We start from the raw sequence: 23,233 nt of genomic DNA, 5'->3' as shown, positions 1-23,233 counted from the left end.
AAATAGCACAATATTATCAGTTTTTTCTCATCATCAACATTAATCGAACTACAAAAAAACCGAGCATACATCAAACTTTATACCTTTGGCTCATGCTAAAGTTTTTTTTAAAGGCATGGCCAAAGTTTTTTTTTAAAGGCGCTATACAAATAAGCTTCGGTCATCCTATTTAAAAATAAACTTCGATGCTGAAATTGTTAGGTTAAACACCTTCACCCTAATTCAACACAGGACATCAACGTTGCATGTGTGTGAATTTCAATGGTGTTTAGTGTTTACCATATTTTTGAATAAACTTCAAAAGAAAAGTATGTTTATGAATTTTAAGGGAGTTGAGGAAATTCAGAGCCCAAAGGAAAATGCAAATAGCTACATCCGTAAGCATACCTCTTTCAAAATTCAAAGAAATGAACATTTTAGAGTAGGAAGAAGCATAATGTGCAATGTAGTACAAAGAAAGAAAAGAAAAATGAAAAAATACTAAAGCTACAGTTTACAGTAAAACACTAAATAACGACCTTCATTTCCATCTCAAACACATTTTTTTTTGAACATTTTAGACACTAAGAATTAATAATTGAAGAGACTGATCCTTTGTCACTAATAGAAGAACTTCTATTATGCTTTACATTTCTGTCCTTCAACTTCTCAACATTATTATGCCCATTGTTCTGTTTGCTAACAGATCCTTCTTGAGCACTACACATCTGAGACTTTATCTTAAACCCGAGTTTCTTCGACACAACTCCCCATGCGCTTGTTGATGATCCTTTTGCCTTACCACCAAGTTTCTCAATTTCTTGTCTCATGTTTGAGCACTCTTTCTCAAGCTCAGATACCCTCATCCTCATGTTATCCATCCCTACTTTCAATACCTGGTTTTCCTTGACTGCGGACGCCCAACCACCCTCGTTTGATCCGACCAAACCACTTCTTAAATTTCTTGATCCGTCAAGATTGTCTGATACTAGAAAGCAACCAGCGATTGAAGTACGAAGCTGGAGCTGCTCGAAAAATAGAACTTGAACTATGATTCTAATGGGGAGCCTTTCGTTCTGTGCGGCGTGGGTGCATGCTTCTAATGAGAGCTTCTGGCAGTCCATTAGCCTGCATAGTTGCTCTCTTTCTGACTCCACCAACCATGGGTGAGACTACATTTTTTTACGAGAGCAAAATTAAATCAGTAGACAGTAGTTAGAACCAACATCAATAAGCATAACAGTAACTAAAACCAAAACAACAAAGAAAATTTTCTGTATTTTCAAGGATTGGGAATAAAAGCATAAACTGGTATATCTGCAAGCATTAAAAAAATTATTTAAGCCAACAATATAGTTTGAAAACGTTTTACAAAGGTGCCAAGGATATGTGATTTTCAATCAAATATGCTTTGGGTAAAGTAAGGTCACTCAAATCACGGATGAAAATTAAACATGGGCAACAAGTACTATCTCCATCCCTAAACCCTGTCTATATTTTCCCTTGTCCATTCTTATTAGACCCCTATTAAATTTTCAACTGCGTTAATTATTTCTTTAACAACGTACCCCTAATTATGTTGCATATTTTTCTACAACATGTAATAAAAACAGTTGTTTGAAATATAAACCAATTCTCTATCCTAAAGAGTAAACTTGTAAAACAATACCAACATTCTTAAAGTTTTTGTGATTTAGTCAACGGGATCCTATGTTCAGGGCCGGAGGTAGTAACTTTTTAATAAAAAGTAAAAAATTTAACACCTAGAAGCATTGCAGTATCGAAAATATTATTTGACAAACATATATAATATTCACTCAGGCCAACAAATGGCTCAACTGTGGCATGATGCATGTAACCATAAGATAAACCCATTATAATATATACCATACCGAAGCATATTAAAACTAACTATAGAATGATATAAACAGACTTGCTCTAGTTACATACCTTCAAGTAAATATCTATGGCACGATATAAACCATCATCCAAAGGCCTGGCATACTCTGGAACAGCCGCAGCAAGGGCTTGAAACTTGGGAAGTTTTAAGTTAACATCTGGGGCAACCTCTGCGAGGTAACCATCAATCAGTTTTGCCACCATGGTGATGGGTGTCAGCGAAGGTGATCCGATCAACTGGCCATCTTCATCAATCGAGCATGGAGACGCACCACCTGTAATCTGATCCATGGCAAGGAAATGATCAAGAATTCTTTGCACACAGTCGACATTGTAAAGTGTCTCCATTGAATACGAGAAATTTGGCATCAAGAGATCTTCCAAAGCAGCTTGATCAAGCTGCATTCCGATCCGTTTCTCCAAACTTGATATGCAGGAGGGGTTCACTCGTAAAATCATGGCCGTTCGAAGTAGACCAAACAGGAACTTCGTTTGGACCAGGCCCTTCTGCATTGGAAGTAGTTGATCAATCTCTTCCAGAAGAATTTTTTGATCTTCTTCAGATGGTGGAGATACCAAAGCCGCCGGGGCAAGTCGGGTACTGGACTCACCGGAAACCTTACGTCGATTTAAACCAGGCAAATACGTTTTAGCATAGAAAGCAAGAGAACCGGCAATGATTTCCTGCCTAATGCCCCGAGATTCCATGACAGCTATCAACCTCTTATAAATCGGTAAACTCAAATTTGCTACATCCTCGTACCACCAATCTAAACTTGTATTCTTTGGTCTTGCCCCAGTACTTATTCCATTCCACAAAACACTTCCACCAGGGCTCTGCAAGGGACCACCACGCTCCAATACCGGCCACCCAAATAAATTTGGGTCAGTGGATGCCTTTGCTGCAAGCGATTCAATGCACCTCTTCACAATGTGAAGCTCTTCAGCTTGGTCCAGAACATCGTCACAAGTTTGAAGTGCCCTTATGGAGTCTTTCCAACTTCGGAGGACCACTTGATTGAAAAAGGTTTCCGCTTGGGAAATAAGATTACCTTCACCATATTCCTCAGTCATTTCAAGATGCTCTGCAGCACACCATAGGCACACAACATTTGATGCCGTAAGTTCGAGTTTCACACCGTAGCAGAATTTCGCAACGAGTTCGAATGTTTTGGCCCCACCAGGAATGTCGTGAAGGTGTATGACGCATTCTTCCTCTGATTCAGAAGCTTTGGCAATTGATCTTTCCAAAACTCCGCTTCTAGAGAGCAAAGGGAACTGCATTAAGTGTGCATAGCAGTCAGCTTATTTTTATATTCAAAAAAGCATATATACAAATACCGAGGGTGAGTTTGGAATTATTTTACAAACAGTAGCAATATTGAGTATTTTGAATGAATAATAAGTTAAAAGCAGATTTCATAACATGTTAAAAAAATTATGTTTCAAATGTACTACAGAAAAACTCTGATACGCACATCTTCATGCAAACTTTGACGAATTTCAAGTCAGCCAAACATCATTTGAAAAAAAAGAATCGAGAATTTGAGCATACTAACATCCGTATAAATAGTGCATCAGCTAGATGTGCGTAGTGTGTTGCCAACAGTCCTCTAAATGAACAATGCTAGCAACTCACTCTTTAACACACACTCTCTTTGATTTGTTAAAATTCACATGGGTCCCCCAAATTTATATGGGACCCACATGATTTGATTGAACAGATGAATTTTAACCAATCAAAGAGTGCGTTAAAAAGTGTGTGTTAGGGAGTGTGCTTCTAACACTCGTCTCAAAAATCATAAAGAAAGACATTAACATATACCTTGTGAAGATGGAAAGACATCTCACCAACTTCAACAACTATATCGCTGGGAAGCCCGGTCGTACAGAACCTATGAGAGCAATGAAAATATTAAACATTACATAAAAGTGGCAAAACTTCAACAACAAATTCAACAAACACAATGCATTTCAGTCATGTTGTATTGTTAAGTCTCATTTAAAATGGCTTAAAGGAAATAACAACAGCGTCCTTCACCGTCATATAATAAACATATCTAGAACAAATGTGAGTTTGAAGTATCATAGGGGTAGTAGGAATGAAATAAACGTATGGAACAACCAAAAAATATAGCACTAAGTAATAGGAATGCAAAGCAAGTTCATGTAACCGGACTTTGGCCTATCATACAAAAGGTTCCCTTAACTCCTAGTCGGAGGTGGTATACACAATGCAAGAGCCTTATACATGCAAACTGCCATCGCTGGGACAATACGAAGCAAAACAAAATTGAAAATGAAATAATATTACTTCCTAAAGACCACAAAGAAAATAAATTAAATTGAATACTTGTCAAGTTAAGAATAAAAATCACAGTCTCAATCTTCATTGACAGGTCTGTTTCTACCAAATGCACAGATTACAGATTTTCACCACTCATATATATTGTTTAATCAAATCATATCAATCAGAAAATAAGAAAGAACTCATAAAACACTTTTGTACTCTCAGAGATTTACATGTAGTCCATAAGAACACGAACCAATCCCAAATTCTACATAGAGAGATCTATCTAATATCTATCAAGGAACAGAAATATGAGTACAAAACCTTGACAGAATCATTTCTTCAAACTATATGCATTCACTACACTTCAACATGAGTTAAAATATTCTAAACCACTGATAAACACTAAAAGAAACATGGCAAGTAACCTATCAGTAAACCAACAAACTTAGATAAAAGTAGAAAAACATGTTCAACAAATAAAAATCACATTTCAATAGAAAATATAACAACAAATAACAAAAAAAAAAAGTATATAAATTAAAAGAGCAAAAAAAAGGATAAGGGTAGAAAAATACCAGGCTTGGCCCTGACGCTGAAATGCATCAGCTTTAGAACCCAATTTCACACAAGCCATTGAGGAAAAAACTTGAACTCAAATTTCAGTCTTGTATCCAACAATGTACCTTCTTTCAATTCCAATTCCCCAAAAGACTCAACCTTTAGAAAAATTCCCAGAAACCCACAACAAAAAAAAGACCCAAATCCACAATCAGATTCAATTCAATTCAACAACACCACTTTCAAAACCCTAGAACCACTCCATTCAATTGTTTGTTAAAACACAAAAACAAAAAAGACCCACGTGCAAAAACAACCTCAAAATCAAAATAAAACCCTAAAAAACACAAATTTCATTATCTATGTATCTAATCAACCCTAGTTTAGGTCAACAACCAAGTGAGTTCTCTGCCAAAAACCAAAACAATTGACAACTCATACAAATGTCCAAAAACATAAGCAAAAATTAAAGCATTGACTCTTTCTTTCTTTCACCTTCCACTAACTAACAAATAAAAAAAATAAAAATGAGATTTTTTGTTTATTGGTAAAAGGGTATTGAATGAATTCATAAATGAAAGAAAACAGCACATGTGGGGTCATTTTCTTGAAACACACTCATTGCTCTTTTCTCGAGTTTAGAATCTCTTTAATCACTCATCAAGCACTAACTTAACTGGTTTTTGACTTTTTAAGAGAGAGAGAACAATGAATGGAAACGTAGGATAAGAAGAGAGAAGAGAAAAGGTACAACGTTTTTCTATTTTGTATTTATTAGAAGGATTTCATTTGTTTAATGTTGGTGTGTGTCGGTTTCTTAGTGAAGTGATCAAACCTAGAATGCTTGCCCATGTGCTTGTGTGTTACTAGCCCATGGTGTTGTTGTGGTCGATAGATAGATGAAATGACAAGAATTTCTGCTCTTTACCTAAATGGTTTTGCTCACTCCCAACGTAAAAGTCCAAAATGTCCCTACGCAACTTAACTTGTGCTAGTGTATTCTGAGCTTATGTTAAGTCACGCTACGTGACTTAACATGCGCTAGTGTATTCTGAACAGAAATACACTAGCGCAAGTTAAGTTGCGCTGCGAAACTTAACTTGCGCTAGTGTATTCTGAGCTCATGTTAAGTCACGCTACGTGACTTAACATGCGTTAGTGTATTATGAACGTGACTTAAGTCACGATCCACTTAGCACTAGCGCAAGTTAACTCACGCTAGTTGACCGGTGAAGAACAAACGTTTTTCCAACTTTGGTCAGTTTTTCAACATTAAAGAAACACGTTTTTTACCACTTTCCCGCGTTTTTTTTTACGACATTTATGTTAGATACAACCTAGGTTCCCATTTCTACATATAAATACCCTCATATACTTCATATATTCCTCACATTATCTCCTCCCACTCTCTTCCTCTAATTCTCTTCTTTCTTTGTTTTTTTTTTTCAATATTCTCTTTGGGGTAAAAAGTGATCAAAATTCGTCGGGATAAAATAGTGAGTAGCCGACTTGGGAAAGTGATCGACCCTTGGGATAATTTTAAATCTGCTTTTTTAACCGCAGAAACTTTTTACCGTGGGTAAAAAGAACTTCTTGTGGTAAAAAAAAATCAGATTTAAATTTAGCCCAAGGGTTGATGATGTATTTTCCCCAAGAAGGCTGCTCACTATTTTACCCCACGAAGATTGATTACTTTTTACCCCAAAAAGGAAAAAATAATTAGATTTAGTGAATAAGTTCAAAATTATTGTATGACAATTGTTGTAATGTATGAATTATTAATAAAATAAGATATTGTTATATGCATCAATTTTATTCATTTATTTTATATTTGCTTTTATTTTCTAATGTTGTATTTACTTTTATTGATATTTGTATTTATTTAAAGAATAATATCGAATCAATAATTTAGATTAATGTAAACAAAATAATTTCGGAATAATGTTAATAAAATAATTTAGAATAAAGTTAAGAAAATAATTTAGATTAATGTAAACAAAATAATTTCAGAATAATGTTAATAAAATAATTTAGATTAAAGTTAAGAAGTTAATTTAGATCAGAATTAAGTCATGCAACGTGACTTAAGTCACGTTTCAATTATAACTAGCGCAAGTTAACTCACTCAACTAGCGTGAGTTAACTTGCGCTAGTGCTAAGTGGGGCGTGACTTAAGTCACGTTCATAATACACCAACGCATGTTAAGTAACGTAGCGTGACTTAACATGAGCTCAGAAATACACTAGCGCAAGTTAAGTTGCGCAGAGTCGAACTACAAACTTCTCTATCCATATGTAGGTTATTAATTGTCATTTGAATTATGCTCTTTACCCAAATGGTTTTGCTCACTCCCAAAGTAAAAGTCCAAAATGTCCCTACGCAACTTAACTTGCGCTAGTGTATTTCTGTTCAGAATACACTAGCGCGTGTTAAGTCACGTAGCGTGACTTAACATAAGCTCATAATACACTAGCGCAAGTTAAGTTGCGTAGGGGCATTTTGGACTTTTACTTTGGGAGTGAGCAAAACCATTTGGGTAAAGAGCATAATTCAAATGACAATTAATAACCTACATATGGATATAGAAGTTTGTGGTTCGACTCCGATCTTGATATTTATTTGTGGATGTTAATCACCTATTTCTTACATTTTTTGGTTCATCGTATTTTTTGTTGGAACAAATTATAATTTTTTTTTTATGTTAAAAAGTGTTATGCTCAATTTTTTATGTATATTTAATTAATTTTTTTTTCAGATATATCATCTAATTAATATTTGATGGTATGATACTTTTTGGATTTACTAACAAGTATTCGAAGAACACAAGTTAGAAAACAAAAATTGAAATTTGAAATAAGATTTTTTTGTTGAAAATAACATTTTTTAACTTTTAAAAAATAAATAACCCCTCAATCTTTTTTATATAACTTTTACAAAAATTATTCATTGGTCCTAAAAAAGTTGTTGGAGTTATAAACTCGTCAAAAATCTATGTGACCGTTACTAAATTGTCAATATAGATATATTTAATGTTAACATAAAAAAAAAAAAAAAAAATACTACTTTCATAGAACAATCGTTAACATTTTCGTATGTTTTTTAGTTTATATTTTGTATTTGTGCAAAATGAAATGTTCTTGAGGACAAAGAAATGGTACAGTATTTGACAATATTAAAACTGCAAAAAGTGACTTGGGTTTATCAATAACTGAATTCCAAGAAAGCTTTATGAGTTTCCATTGCGTGCATCTACAGGAATACATTTACACCTCATAATGAAGATTATTTTTTGAAGGAACCTCATAACGAAGATTATTAAAAGGGAAAGGGAAATGTTAACAAATACTTAAAGGCATTTTCTTTCAAAAAACTTAAAGCCATTTGTTAAGGAGTTTATAAATAAAATTTTCAAAAAACAATTTTTTAATTTAAATTCATCAATTAATTCTATTTTTAAAGTATTAACAAGTGTTTTTAGAACACTTGTTAGCAAAACCCATATTAAAATCTAAAAACTAGGACATTCATATTTTTTGATGGAGATTTTTGGGTTTCAAAAGTTTATGGATTTTTTTTTATCAATAATTTCCACGATGTACATATGTTTAGAATAATGTCCACATTGGTCACGACCAGGCAAAATTAAAGAAGGACATGCCCAAATCATCAATTTGTGAAAGTCAAGGTGTCAAAAATAATGTCTAAGATTGGAAGATAACAATTTTGTAATCCCTAGAGAAATGTTGTAATGCATTATCCAGAAATATGTTCACTTTAACATTTGTTAGACCGATTGATTTAGTTGCTCCTTTAAATATCAATGGTAGTTATATAACACGGCAATTATCAAACAAAATAACATGACATATCAACATAAAGTAATTTTCTGCGTTTGGGACGGGTTTGGGTATAGGTTCGGGGTGGGTACCTATATACCCGTTACCCGTCCCTGCGTCCCATACCCGTGTTTTTAAATTGGGGAAAACCCAAACCCATACTCAAACCCAGTCAAAACGGGGAAAACCCGTCAAATTGGGTTTGGTTCGGGTGGGTAACCACGCGTATGGGCTTTGTTGCCATGCCTATTTTCAATATAAAAAGTTATAAGTTAGCTCAAACAGTACTTGAATTAACATCTAATTTTTTTTACCGGTCAATCAAAAAAGTTGTTTGGCAAACACAAGTCATTTTACCAAAACTAGAGCTTATAAGTTAGTTTAATAAACTATAAGCTGTCTAATAGTAATCTATGTTACTAGAACATAGCCTAAAGCTGCACTAAAAGAAATATGTAAGTTAATGTTACTCGGAATAACGTTCATCGTATTCTCGACATGATTGAGGAGATACACTGCATATAATATGGATGCACTTATGTAGTTCAATTGCAACGAGTGGGGGAGAACGATGACAATTAAACTTCATTCATTCATAATTGGAGTACATACTCATGATAACACAGTGCATTACATAAAAATATAGTCAATTTGTTTCATCAAGGTAGACATTCCTTCTTATAAGAAAAAACACAGCAAGGCTTCTTGCCATTTTGTTTTCTTTTCATTTTGTAAGTATGATATTACTTGTGTGAACAAATGAATATCCAAACAATCACATAAAAAGTGGTCGTTCTAACCCTTCATTTTTTTTCAATGGTTTTTAGTTATTTAATTTAATATTAAATAATTATGTACTTTTAATGTCATTTTACTTTTATAACAGTTAAACTTATCAAACATTAATTCCAATAAACTAACTTTTCAGCTATAAAGTCACCCATTCTCAGTTTTTTTGCTTAAACAGCAAATTTTATTACGCAAAACCTGCACAACAAGCACATAGGCCCGCAAAAACAATAATACAAAAACAAACTGGGTACCGTATATATGTGGAACATCCCCACCATAACACCACGAAAAGCAGAAAAAAGGGGGGCACAAACAGCAGACCAGAAAGAAAAAAAACCCAATAAAACACAAACATGCCTCACAGAACAGCAAAGACTTGCCTCCCAGGCCCCAGGCAGAAAAATACTCCCAGCACCCCCTAAGACAGCAGCACTACTAAAAATAGCAGAGCAGCCGCTTAGGGGAAAATAAAACAACAAAACTGCTGTGAATCCAGAGAGCACAGCACAGCACAGCTCAAAACACATTAAACTAAGAAAGCTCAAAACTGTTGTCACCCATTCTCAGCTAGTAACTAAAGTTTACGAAACGGGGCCAATAAGAATTTATCATAACAAAAATGACAATTAAAAGGGTTCAAAGCAGTGCTAATAAAATAGCAGAACGAAAATCACTCAACTCTAACAAAAGCACAACAGCCAACTAAGGTCAATGTCATGCAAATGATCCTGCAACTAGCAGCTCAACCAATACTACAACAACAATAAATAATAAAATAAAAAAAACAAAGGGTGATGGTGATGCTAGAAAGCTAATACTCAGCCTGCAGAAACTTGATAGCAGAAAATAAAAAGTAACAGAATTGCACCACTCCCAAACTGGCTCACCAAAACTACACAGATGGACACCCCAAACAAACCGCGGCAACAAAACTAGAATCCCAATAATCCAAAACTTGAAAACACGGAAACTTCTTAATTGAAGACCAAAGATGGAAATCAAAACCAATCCCCACCAACTTACAGACCAGCAAACAACACCAACAATCTATCACACCAGAACTAAAACTCTACTAGTTTGCTAGAACTAAACCTACAAGAACAATTATGACTTCCAAGAGCACCACCACACTCCAAACTGCAACAAAATTGCAGCTGAACAGAAACTTCATATAACTACAGCTGAACAAACCTATTCGAATTCAAACAAAAATGCTATCACAAGCCTGGAAACAACCCCTCAATGGAGAAAATTGTCCTCTAGCTGCACAAAACAGATCAACGGCGCAAAACATAGAAGAACAAAAAAACAGAAATTCAATATCTCAGTAACTAACAACCACTGATTAATCGGATAAGTAAAACAACTAGATTTATTTTTTGAGTATTTTCAAGATAAGATTTTGGTCTCCTCTATGACTTTCTCCCAATTGAAGCCTATTTGAGAAAAAATATACGCATTTCTAGCTTACCAAATTACCCACACATTCGCAAACCCAATCACAACCAACTTCTCACCTATCTTCCTACTACTGTTCACCAGACTTTTAAATTGGATAAGGTGCTTGGGGCCTCCAATTTGAAGAGCAGTCGAGATTCCAAACCATTTCAACGACTCTACCCACACCACCGAAAAACATTGGACAATTAAATAAAATATGGTTAACATTTACAGGCTTACCACACCCACCAACACAAAGACATGATGTGTTGAAACCAACTCCTCTTCTCAACAAATCATCCTAGCTTAGCTTAATCGAAAATATACAAAAGATGAGAGTCTTCTTCACTTTATACAGTATAAAGTAAAACATATACATTGGCCATACTAAGACAATCATATTCATAAAAATTAAATAACACACAAAACACATGCATAAATAGCACACTCACATTCAAATGCAATATAGCCCAAATACTATGAGGGTGTCACATGCGGTCTCCAAATACTGTAGAATAGCAAACTCACTCTATGTTGTGATAATAGACCTTTAAGCTACCCCCGAATGGATATCCTCAGGATCTTACATACAGTTTATAAAATACATACAAGAAACACATAAGAGACAAAGCACAAGCATATATAGCACACACAAAACAATCACATTCATATGCAATATACCCTTTGATCATCTAATCATACACTCGCTCTCACTCATGCACCTATAGTGGCTACATATCCAAATCATCCCTGCATGCATAAATGCTAAAAAACAAAGTGTTACATATTCCTTTTGAAAGGAATTTACTTAGAAACCATGATGTTATAGACTATAGCTCAACATGATTACATCATGGCTCAAAAGAACATAAAACAATTCGAGTGGGTGTCATCTGAAACTACTCAAGACAGACAAGACTAGTACAAGCCAGAATAAGAATAACTGATATACACAGAATGAAAGTTAATTCTCAATGTTTGTCGGAAGCATGACAGATCAAAAGGAAGTTACATGAAGAGCCTTGAAGAAACACTTTTCCAAGTAGTTTCTGAAGTAAGTCAATATTGGTGGAAACAAATGGAAGGCATTGAATATGGCAGTTTTTCTATCTATGATGAATGTATAGGGTACGAATTTGAGTCCTAGACTCTAAATATGAGTTCATTTGTTGTCATTATACTTCAAGTCCTGCAAACGTCTACAAAAATACTAGGAGTTCAATATGCGTGACGAATTGTCGATCAATCAATACTATTTGAAACACTACCGAGCGCTAAATGTGTGTGGGCACCTCTTCCAAAGAAAGTTGGACATTAATTCGACGCACTTCTGACACTAAACATCAGCACATGAAGTTGAATTATAGTCTAGAATTTGAAGTATTCCAAGATACAAAATAAGTACTGAGCATACTTCCACTTCATATTCAACTCTCAAATCACTCTCTGCCTTGCTAAACAATTTCAAGCCAATTCCCATCCCATTTTAACCCATAAAGGTTTTCAAGTTATATTTATCTTAGAACATAATTAAGCTTTTCCATTCCTATCCCATCATAAAGGATCAAAACAAACAATCTTTTTTCATATTGTGAAATTGTCATAAGTCATCATTTTTGTTGATCATATTCTGATTACTAGAAATGAGAGGATAAAAATATGGAAACTACGTGTGCGTACAGGTACATTAGTAACAAAGAATGTTAAAGAAACAAGTTTGAACAAAGAGAAATAATAATAAGCAGTACAATAGTTCTGAAACTAACCATCAGTACATGAAGTTGGGTCGTAGTCTAAAGTATAGATACAAAATAAAGTACTGAACATATTTCAACTTCCTACTCAACTCTCAATCTTTTATCATATTGTAATCATTTTTGTTGATCAAAAGATCTTTTTATTACTAGAGAGAGATGATAAAAGTATGGAAACTAAGCGTGGGAGGACAGACACATGAAAATACCATAATGCTTCCATAGACATTATTATGATTGAAAAAACCACGAGAATAAAACTGCAAGCACAAGAGCAGCAATACTACCCATTACAAGTAGTAAATATATTGAACTATGGCTGTCAGTCTTCCATACTTTCTTCAATAAAGCTTTCTTCAAACCATTCCACTTTGTACCATCAGTTTTGCTTGTACTATAATTTGAAAAAAAAAAAAAAAATTATTAGACAGGATACTGAAATTACAAAACACAAAAAGAATGCATAATTATAAAAGGTGGAAAGAAAATGTTAATACACGAATAACCGAGTTCTAAACAAGGTAATAGGATCATCAGGTTTATTATTAACTGTAAGAATATTCTGAAGCAAATAAAATTAAAACAAATAAGAATAAACAAAACAATTTGGCCTATATAATATATTATACTATCTACCTATAGAAGTATATATCAATAAGCAAACAAGGCATTAAACAACGAGGATGAACTGATATACACAAATCATAAGAGGAAGAGGAACTTACTTCGAACCAGTCGAAACCAAACTTTCAACATAATTGTGGACAAAAAACCGATATAAGTGATTGTCAATTTTAGGTCCGCGGACTACTGTGTTATCTCTTATATTATAGTGAATTAGTGATCCGTAAATGGTTGACAATATGATTGTATCACCATTCTCAAAAATGTGTAATGGGAACAATTTAGGTTGCAACCAAAAGATGTTATCACAATGATTAACTTGAATCAATTTATTCCAAGAATTTTGAACTCCAAATTCTCTCATCTGCCATATAATAAATCCATTTTGCTTCGAATACATAGATAAACAAAGATAGCCCGTCAGCACACAGATAATGGGAGCACGATCTGGCACTTGATCAAAATCTCGAGGGAATTGATACTGCGTGTATGTCTCGGTTCCCAAATCAAGTGAAATAATTAGAAATTGGTCAAGAGTAAGATTGTTGGAACTATAAAGAGGGAAGTCACAGTCTCGAAGGGAAAACCAATTAAGACTATTGCTGAAAAAGACACCCATAGATGAAGGTGGCGCGGGCGTAGGGAAAGTTTGAATATTTGTCCAAACATTGTCGCCGAAAGTGAAAACCCTGACCTCATTGGGGGGAAAGATGGCCACCACCTTATATTTGTTGGTTAAGTTATGATAACCAAAACCAAATGAAAATATAATGTCAAAATCAGCTGGATGGTATTTGTTAGGAAAAAAAGGGAGTTTTTGAGAGAATGAACGCGTAGCTGGGTTCCAAAGACAGAGATAGAAGTCTCGGTTGCGGCGGAGAGAACCGAGAAAACAGATCAATCCATTGCAGGAACCAATAACACGGCGACAATCTTGTAATTGGTATGAGGAAAACATCACTGGGTTTTGTGAAGATTTGTTGAGGTGGGTTTTGATGAAACTGGGATCGGAGGAGATGAGTGAGTTCCATGATTTGCAAACACATTTGAATTTCATCAGAATCTTCACTTCAAGTAAGGATAAGATTTCTCGAATGAGATCGTCGGGGATAATTGGCAGCGGAGGTGTGTGAGTTGTTGGTGATGACTTAGATGGACCCATCCGCTTAAACCCTAACGGCAGCAAGCGGAGGAAGAATCTACCAAATAGTGAGTGAGCTGAACGTTGAGAGTCTCCAACCTGCTTAATTTGTTTACACACACTGGTTTATGCTTACTCAATTAACGGTTAGGATCATGTATTCAAAACAGGACCAAGTATTAAACTGGTATACTCATAGGTTCAGGGTTAAAAATTAATAATGATCATATTTTACTCTATTAAAAATTAAAATTAAATAACGTAAATGATAATTTTTTTATTAACCAAATTACTCAATCCTTTTTTGTCCAAGAATAAAAGAATGAAGTGGACCATGAAGCTTTGTATGCAAAAATTTAAGAAAAATGCTTTTTTTTTTCCCTTTCCATTTTGCTTATTTCCACCTCAGACGTTCTAAAATAACATCAACGTGACTTAACTCACGCTCGGTATCCAGCGTGACTTAACTCACGCTGAAACTCAATGTGACTTTTGAAAGATGCATCGGTTGACCCCCTTCCTCGCACAGAAGGGAGCTCAAGGTTGGCCATTGGTGGACCTTGTTTAGCTTTAGGTTGTGTTTTAATAATGTTAGTTAGATGATCTTAGATGATGTTAGTTTGATGTTTTATTTGATGTTTGTTATGTTTTGGTATTATAGCTTAGGACTATGTTAAAGCACCTAGCAAACCAAGCCTCATTGTGCCATGTGATTTCTAGTGTCTTGTGTGTTGTAGTGCATAGGAATTCTCTGGTGTGTGTGTGTGTGTCAAAATCATTTTTCTAGGTATTTGAATCTAGTCAAATTTTCTTGAATCGAGTCAATCTTCATCTGGAAAAATTTGAATCGAGTCAAATTTTGACAACATCAAATTTTCCTTTTCCATGTCTCGATAGATTCAAATTATTTTGAATCGTATCATGAAAACTCTCTGACTTTGGCTGAATCGATTCATAAGAATTTGAATCGTATTAATCTTCACCTGGGAACATTTGAATTGATTCAAAAGGTGTCTGATGCTTATCAATCTTCATTGTTCATCTTGCTTGTCATTTAGCTGTCTGAATCGATTCACACATTTAGTGAACCGATTCACCATGTTGTTTTTGGCCGAAATTTTGCACTTGCCCCCTTTTCTATATATACACATTTCCTCATAATACCCAAACTATTGAATCATTTGCAACTATTCTCTTTAGAGTTCAAAAACCTCAAAGTTCATAAATTCTTCAAGATTAAACACTTTTTCTTAGAATCACTTTGGTCTTTGAGTCTTAGATTGCTAGGGTGCTATAGGGATTGTAAGTTGGTTCTTTCAAAGAAATTGATTGAGCTTAATCAAGGTTTTAAAGTAAAATGAATAATCACATTCCTCCTCCAAAGGTCTTGGGAGTTCTTTTTAATTGTTCTTGTGTTGAAGGGGATCAATTTGACGAGCGGAGCATCAAAGAGTTTGAGTGAAGAGCTTGAAGGGTTGCACGGGTGATTGAGGATTCGAAGACATCAAGAAGCACCAAATTCAAAGGTTATTTGAAGTTAGGCGGAGTGGTTACATAGGGGTTGAAGAACCAGGGTAGTTTCAACGAACTCTTGTAATCACATTTGTAATTCAACATTGTTACTATTAGTGGAAGTCCTTGGTGGAGACATTTTTCACCAAGAAGAATAGATGTAGCTCGAAGCGAGGACGAAAGAGCGAACTACTATAAAAATCTCGGTGTCATCTCTCTTTCTTATCCTCTTTAATTTTGATAATTGTATGTGCTTGAATTGATTAATTGATAGGATAGAAATTTATTACGATCTAAGTTTTTTTTTTTTTGTTTAAAATTGGCATAATTCCTTGAATTAGGTTTTCACCATTTCACTTGGATCAATTAGTTTCAATTCTTAGCCAATTCATCAATTCCATATACATTGTGTTTTACCTTGTTTTATTTGCTTATAGTTTTGGTTTTGAAATTGTCTTGTTTTGCAAATTGTTCAAGTATTATTAATAATTGGTTGAAATAAGATTTAGCTTGTGAATCTCTCAATTCTCTTGTAAAACTTATTAGTGCATAGTCTTAACAATTTGTCTTAGTTTGTGATTGTTGAAAGCATCTTTCCAATAAATCAATATCTTTTCAAAATGCTTTCGCCAAAACTCTACAAGTTTTTTAAAGCGCTATTAACCCCTTTTAGCCTGCATCCTTATTGGCCATATAGACAAACAATTTGCAGTCTCGGGACAGAATGCATATTGGTTATGGGATCGAGTTAATCGATCCAGTCTTGCCACGCTTCTTCAAACTGGGTTTCAAAGCATCAATGTTGCCCTCATCACCGCATTGTCTAAGAGGTGGCATGAGGAGACCAACAACTTTCATCTACCTGTTGGGAAGATGATTGTCACACTCGATGATGTGGCGTGTCTTCTACACATCTCCATCGAAGGGAGGCTCGTGCAGTACGGTGACTGCAATCACGAGTTAGGTATCGAGCTGATGACTACTTAGTTGGGTGTTACTTCTGACGAGGCTATTGTGGAGACAGGCGCACAATGGGAAGAACTATGGGTATTCCTTGGCTGAAGAAGTTGTACAAGAGACACCTTAGTATGTTCAATGAGTTGGAGGACCCGAATGGTCCCAAGGAGGAGAAAGAGAAGCTTCGTCAGACTATAAAGTATTGTTTGAAAGCCTTTTTGTTGTTCTTGGTTGGTGTTACCGTTTTCGCTGACAAGAGCAACAAACACATTAGTTTGATATGGCTGGAGGGGATGAGGAATTTGTACAGGTGCATGAGTGGTCTTGGGGTGGGATGACATTTACTTATCTCTGCATCCAGCTTTTTAAGGCTATAGTCCCTACGTTTTGCTCCATTACCGGATACATGTCTCTACTTGAGGTAATAATTTAATCACTTGTATATCATATTATAAATGTGTTGATAAGATTGTGTAAGTATATAGATGTGATAATGATATTTTTATTTGTTTGTATTTGTATGCATGTGATCTGAAGCATTTCACCAAATTATATTTGTGGAATGTTAATCTGGATTATGATCATCAATACCCACGTGTTAACCACTTTGTTCCGGCAAGGGGTTATGTTTCCACAAGTCACTACTGAGGCCTCCTAGATCGTTTCCCAGTGAAGGATGTCATATGGAGCCTGTATGATGATCACCGAAATGTCATACCTTTTCATGATATATTTTGGTACTCCGGTTGGATCATGACCACCCCTCCGACGAAGTGCTCGTCTATGATTGATGTTGTGAAAAATGCATGTTTAGGTGCTTAAAAAAAAATAAACAGCAATTCTGTTAAGAATTTGTGTTCTGTTATTAGACTTGAAACCATCACAAGTTAACTCACGCTAGGGTTCAACATGAGTTAACTCACGTTGGGGTTATTTTAGAAAGTTTTAGGTGGGATTGAGCAAGATGGAAAAAGGAGAAAAGCAACTCTCAAACTTAAAAAATGATTAGTGGGTCGTTGCACAAAACTTTTACGAGCACACTAACCTTAATAACCTAATGAGATTTACTTTTCCCGTGCTATCTACTTCTCACGCCCCCTTTAATTTTTACAAAAATGCCCATGAGATTTTGGATTATAAAATCCGAAAACATCCAAACTGTGTTTGAATTTTATAATCCGAAATATGCTAGTATATAATCAGCAATCATAATCTCTTTCATTTCAGCAATTTTGAATTTTGCTTTTAAAAACAACAAAAAACAAATTAAAAGTGATAAAAACTTGTCAAATAAAATCATAAAAATATAAAAATACATCCAAAAAATTCTAAAAATCAAATAAAACTAATGCAATTTTTTTCCGGATTTTTCTGAGAATATGAAAATTTTTATAAAATAAATGAAAAATGGGTATAAATAATAGGATTTTGGATTTTAAAGGGCGGAGTCCCGTAAGAAGTCTCTTCTACGAGAGTATTAATCCTTGATTTTATTTTTCTTCTTTTGATTTTCTGAGAAAGTTTCGGAGCAATCTGACCAAGTAGCCCAAAAACCATATTTTTTTACTAAGAACAACTAACAATGACCTAAAACAGAAGGATGAGAGTTAGGAAGATTAATATGGTCCTTAAACTGGTTATCTATGTTACAAATAGACTCAAAATTTATGCTGATACAATTCATTTTATATATTTCGAATTGTTTTTCCCTTGAAAAGGGGTGTTTAGAGGGTGTTATAATTTCTATAATCCGAAAAATGTCAGGAACGCGCCTAATTTTTTGAGGTTTTTGGATTAAAATTCCGAATTGGTGAGAAACTCATGTTTTCAACCCACAACAAAAGAAAAACTCAACTCGGATCCTAAAATCCAAAAATCACATGAGCATTTTCGTAAAAGAATAGGGCGAGCGAGAAATGGGTAAGGTGGGAAAAATAATAGCTTAACCTAATCACTTAGTGGTTCACTGTCCCGTCTTTTGTGTATGTCCCATCGCCGCATATCATCTTCTATACTCTTCTACCTCATGCTTGCCTTAACTTTTAGAAGCAAAAATCCATCTTCAGTTAGCAAGTGAACATAGAAGGAAGACATATTTAGGAAACGCTTCTATTTGATTTCTCTGTTGTGAAAAACACTGTTTAGTTTTTTTTTTCTTTCATTTTTTTCAAATAAAAAAGCAAAACACGGTCCAACCTGTGAAACTGTCTAAACCGCTAGTTTTTTTCTTCAGTTTTTGAGCGGTTTATATACCAGTTCAATAGTGTGATGGTTTTTGCTGCTAACCAGACCGGACATAGTTTTGGTTCCGGTCGAACCGGTTGAACCAGACGGTCCTGTCTGATTTTGATAACTTTGGTTATGAATTTTCTTCTGTTTGGGTAATTTGGAAGGAAAGAAACAACCGCGTATTCAATAATGTGGTCTCTAATCCTTCTACTCTCCTAGAAAGAGTCAAGCTAAATTCATTCTTATGGTTAAAGTGAAATCAGACAACTTTTTTTTTGACAAAAGCAAAACGATATTCATTCATTCAAATCGATGGATTACATCATTCAACGCTGCTAAAAACGTAAATGATGAATCTGCGAACAAACTCACAACATCCGAGTTAATAGCATATAACGACATAATGCCTACAAAAATATATGATAAAATAAAAGTGACCAGAATACCCATATGCCTCCGGATTTGCAACGTTGATGCCCAAATCTTTAATTGAATAATTGATCTTTCGATATGAATCAAATGAACACCGCAACAAGACGGAAAATCAAACAATACCGCACAAGACGATGAACAACACACCACCACACTCAGATGACGAAATCACGAAGAAAGATCTATGTGAAAATCACTTATTTAAATTGAAATAGAGAGAAAAAGATGAAGAGGGGTGATTTCAGGTCAAAAATTGACCCAAAACCACCCCTCAATGAAGAAGTTAGAAGAGAAAACCTAGAGAGATAAAACTAGGGCCGGCTTGTTGGAGAGGGAGAGAGCTTGTTATCTCAAATCAGACAACTTTCAGTTACTGTTCTGGACCGGCCAAAGAGATTCTTGGCCCATTTACTTAGGCCCAATATCATTCAAAGCCCAAACTCCACGTTTGGCATTATTGCTCACGACATACCCCCTCGCTTGAAGGGGGTGCACAAAGCAAAGAGACCGGTTCAAACGAACCTCAACGTCTCTCTTGCACGTTGTGCACGTTCCCGCAATAAAATCTCCGGCGGTTACACTTCCCACGATTTCGTAACCGCCAGAGCCAGGTGTGCCTCCTCAACGGCTCTGCAACCCTCCACCTCTATAAATAGGGGACTCACCGCTGATGACAGTCAGTCATGCACTATTTTTAGAGTCTTTTTCATGACATTTTTGAGTTCACAAGCAAGATTAAGCAGCAAAAAGAGTAGAAAAATAGAAGATTTTGAAGAAACAGATGTGCTGATGTTTTTATTGAGTCTGTAGCAATTTTAGACAGACTGGGGGTGTGAAAAGCAGAAAATCTGTAAGTGCTGGAAAACCAGAAATCGTAGCGCGATTTTCACAACCGTAGCGCGATTTTGGCTTGGCAGAATGCATGTTTTTGAAGCAGTGAAATCGTAGTACGATTTCTATAATCGTAATACGATTTTGGCCGATCCAGATTTGCCTATTTAAGCTGAAGTCAGTCTCAAACAAAGGGGATTACGATTTTGGAGAGCTAAAGTGCGATTTTAACACCCAGAAGGCTGCAGCGGAGAGGATTTCATCATCTCTAACCCAGTTTATGTATGTTTTAATTCTTCCATTGATTATGCTATTTGTAAACTCAATTATGAGTAGCTAAATCTCTTAGAGATTAGGTCGGAGATGAACCTATGTAACCCTAATTGATCATATGTTGCTGTGAAACTCTATTGTTTATTAATGAATTTCTAGTCTTTATTCAATTCAATTGTTCTTAATGCTTTTTATATCCTGATCAAATATAAACATGATTTTGTGAGATCGAATGACTACTGACCATAGCTTTCGACTTAGACCTAATTGAATTGTTCTAATAAACATGGTTAGTCTAGGAATAGATAATCGTTTGTTAGTGATATTAGGTTAACGTTCATAAAACCTTCAAGGATTATTAGACCACATAAGGAATTAGGGGCTGTAGTTTAAGAAGAGGGTCCTAACTCAAGGGATTGATTAGGGCTAATTTGTTAACTATCGTGAAACTAGAAAATCATTAGTAATAATAGGTGCAGTAACCAATTAGGGGAAACATAGAGGATTCGAAGACCTGATCTCATCTCTCTCCATATTTTCTTAATCAAATCTTATTCTTTTAATTGATTTCTTAAAATCAAACCAAATCTACTGCCTAGTGGCAAAACAAAATAAACTTTTATATATCCTATTTTTATAACGCAATTGAATTATTGAAGTTAAAAACAGTCCTCGTGGGATCGATATTTTTACTACTTCGATAGTATTTGGTGCACTTGCCAGAGATCTATCAAGTTTTTGGCGCCGTTGCCGGGGACTGTTGAGTCATTTAAATTTTTCAATTTTGTTTTTATTTAGGATTTCTGTCATTTATATTTTTGTATATATATTTATAAAAAAAAGAAAAAAATATTATGCTCTTTGTTTTCTTCTCATTGTACTGTGCTACTGAAAAGTTTATCCAAGTTTTGCAGCTATGATAGACAGGGTACTCCTTTATGACACAGAAGAGATTGCTAAGTTGCAGTATGAAAAATATATGCTATCTTTTAAGATCAAAATTTTGGACAACAAAATCTCGAGTTGTGGTCATTATGAGGCGAATCAACCAGGTAGTGATGGTGAAGGGAAGAAAGAGGTGATCAACATCGATTACAATACTCAACTTCAGAATATTTTAGATGATTTCTTGGTGTCAAATCAAGTTTCATTTGAGAAGTTTGATGTTCAGTGTGGTGATCTTGTTGAGAAAGCGCATGAGTCTCAGAGGAAGCTGGTTCAGATGGAGATTGAGTGTCACAAGGGTGTAATGGAAAAAAATTCAAAAGTGAGGAGTGTTGATATTTTCCCGAAGTCTGAACCAACGGAGGTTGAGGAAAGAACTCGTGTGCAGATGGTTGCTTGTCCTTCTCTAAGGTGGGAGAGCTTAAATTCCCAAGGTTTAACTGTGAGCGCATGGGAGCATCTACTTCTTTGTCACAAATTCATGGAATTCCTACCAAACAAGAGGAAGAAGAAGGATGATGTGTTCTTTCTGACATATTTGCCACCCTAACAGTGGTTGAAGCGTCAAGCTCAATGACGTAAAAGAAAGCGCTTGGTGGGAGGCAACCCATCCTTTTTATTATGTCTTTATTTTCAGTATTTTATTTTTATTGTTGAGTCAGACAATTGTCAGTATGTTTGAATAACTCAGTGGTATCCCCCTGTTATGTGATTGAATCTGAACTTGTTTATTATTGATGAATTTGCTTGTTTGTTGACTCTTTACAGTTTAGTAACAAATGTTTGATCAAAGTGATATTCCAAAAGTTCAAAAGGAGGAGTGACTTGGTATTTCAAAGGCGAAGTGTACGGCAGTAAAGATAGGTAGTCACAACTCCCAGAAATCTCAGCCATAAGGTTCATTGCCAAATTTGTTTTTCAATTTACTTATATTTAGATTAGTTTTCCATGCAACTACATTTCTAGAACTTGCATTGTTTCTCTATTATTGATTGGTCTTTGTCAATTACACACTGAGGCAAAAGTGCTTGGTCCTGTGAGCCTTTTTGAAGCCTACCCTGTTTTAATTTGTTGAATATTATCCATTTCTTAGCCAATTTGAGCCGGTAGGATTAGAACTTTTTGTTCGGTGACAAACTACAGTACAAGCCTAGAGACCTTTAGGACTTGTCCCTTAATGTATTTTCTGAGTTAAGGCATTGTAGGATGTTGCTAAAAATTAAGTTTGGGGTTGCTATTGGAATTTGCAACCAATTAAGTTTGGGGTGGGGGTACTAGAGAATAAGAGAAACAAAAATGAAAGAAAAAGAAATTGTCATGCAAAATATACACAAAAATGGTGTATAAAAAAAATGAAAATAAATGATGAAAAGAAAGGGACAAAACATTGAAAATCCGAGTAACTTCAAACTCGAGTGTCCCTAAATGTTAAAAATATTCTCTAGTACCTTTACATTGATTGTTATTCCACAAGGTGAATGATTGAAGGATTGAATTTTGTACTTTAACTTTCGTAGGAATGCCTAACTCAAATTATGTGTAGCCTACTTATCCAAATATATCCCACCTTTCACCTAAGCCCCGTTATAACCCTAAAGACCTCAAAAGTGTGTAATGATATTGACTTTGATTGATGTTTAGAAACTTTTCAAGCGTATGGTAATATGTAGACCTGCATGTCGACTGGTAGAACCCTGTTTCAATTTGATGCGAGGAGTTGTGAATTGGTGGATGCGA

General features: G+C 35.0%; 2 protein-coding genes across 2 annotated transcripts; both read right to left on the bottom strand.

Moving 5' to 3' along the window:
- Positions 1–390: 390 nt before the first annotated feature.
- On the bottom strand, positions 391–5,496 carry LOC146946494 (Phototropic-responsive NPH3 family protein). The gene is made up of 4 exons (XM_085744549.1): positions 4,747–5,496; positions 3,704–3,773; positions 1,930–3,156; positions 391–1,151 (listed from the first exon to the last, which is right to left on the bottom strand). The coding sequence occupies exons 1-4, from the start codon at positions 4,803–4,805 to the stop codon at positions 564–566; spliced, it is 1,944 nt and encodes a 647-aa protein (XP_085600675.1). The 5' UTR covers positions 4,806–5,496; the 3' UTR covers positions 391–563.
- Positions 5,497–12,514: 7,018 nt separating this feature from the next.
- Positions 12,515–14,499, bottom strand: LOC146946493 (F-box/kelch-repeat protein At3g23880-like). The gene is made up of 2 exons (XM_085744548.1): positions 13,278–14,499; positions 12,515–12,946 (listed from the first exon to the last, which is right to left on the bottom strand). The coding sequence occupies exons 1-2, from the start codon at positions 14,336–14,338 to the stop codon at positions 12,784–12,786; spliced, it is 1,224 nt and encodes a 407-aa protein (XP_085600674.1). The 5' UTR covers positions 14,339–14,499; the 3' UTR covers positions 12,515–12,783.
- Positions 14,500–23,233: the final 8,734 nt, after the last annotated feature.

The sequence above is a fragment of the Medicago sativa genome, chromosome 2 (assembly GCF_051527215.1).
Source record: "Medicago sativa cultivar Bolivia chromosome 2, Bolivia_mono, whole genome shotgun sequence".
Classification (NCBI taxonomy): domain Eukaryota; kingdom Viridiplantae; phylum Streptophyta; class Magnoliopsida; order Fabales; family Fabaceae; genus Medicago; species Medicago sativa.
The sequence above is the reverse complement of the archived record's forward strand: the minus strand, read 5'-3'. Positions and strand labels throughout refer to the sequence as shown.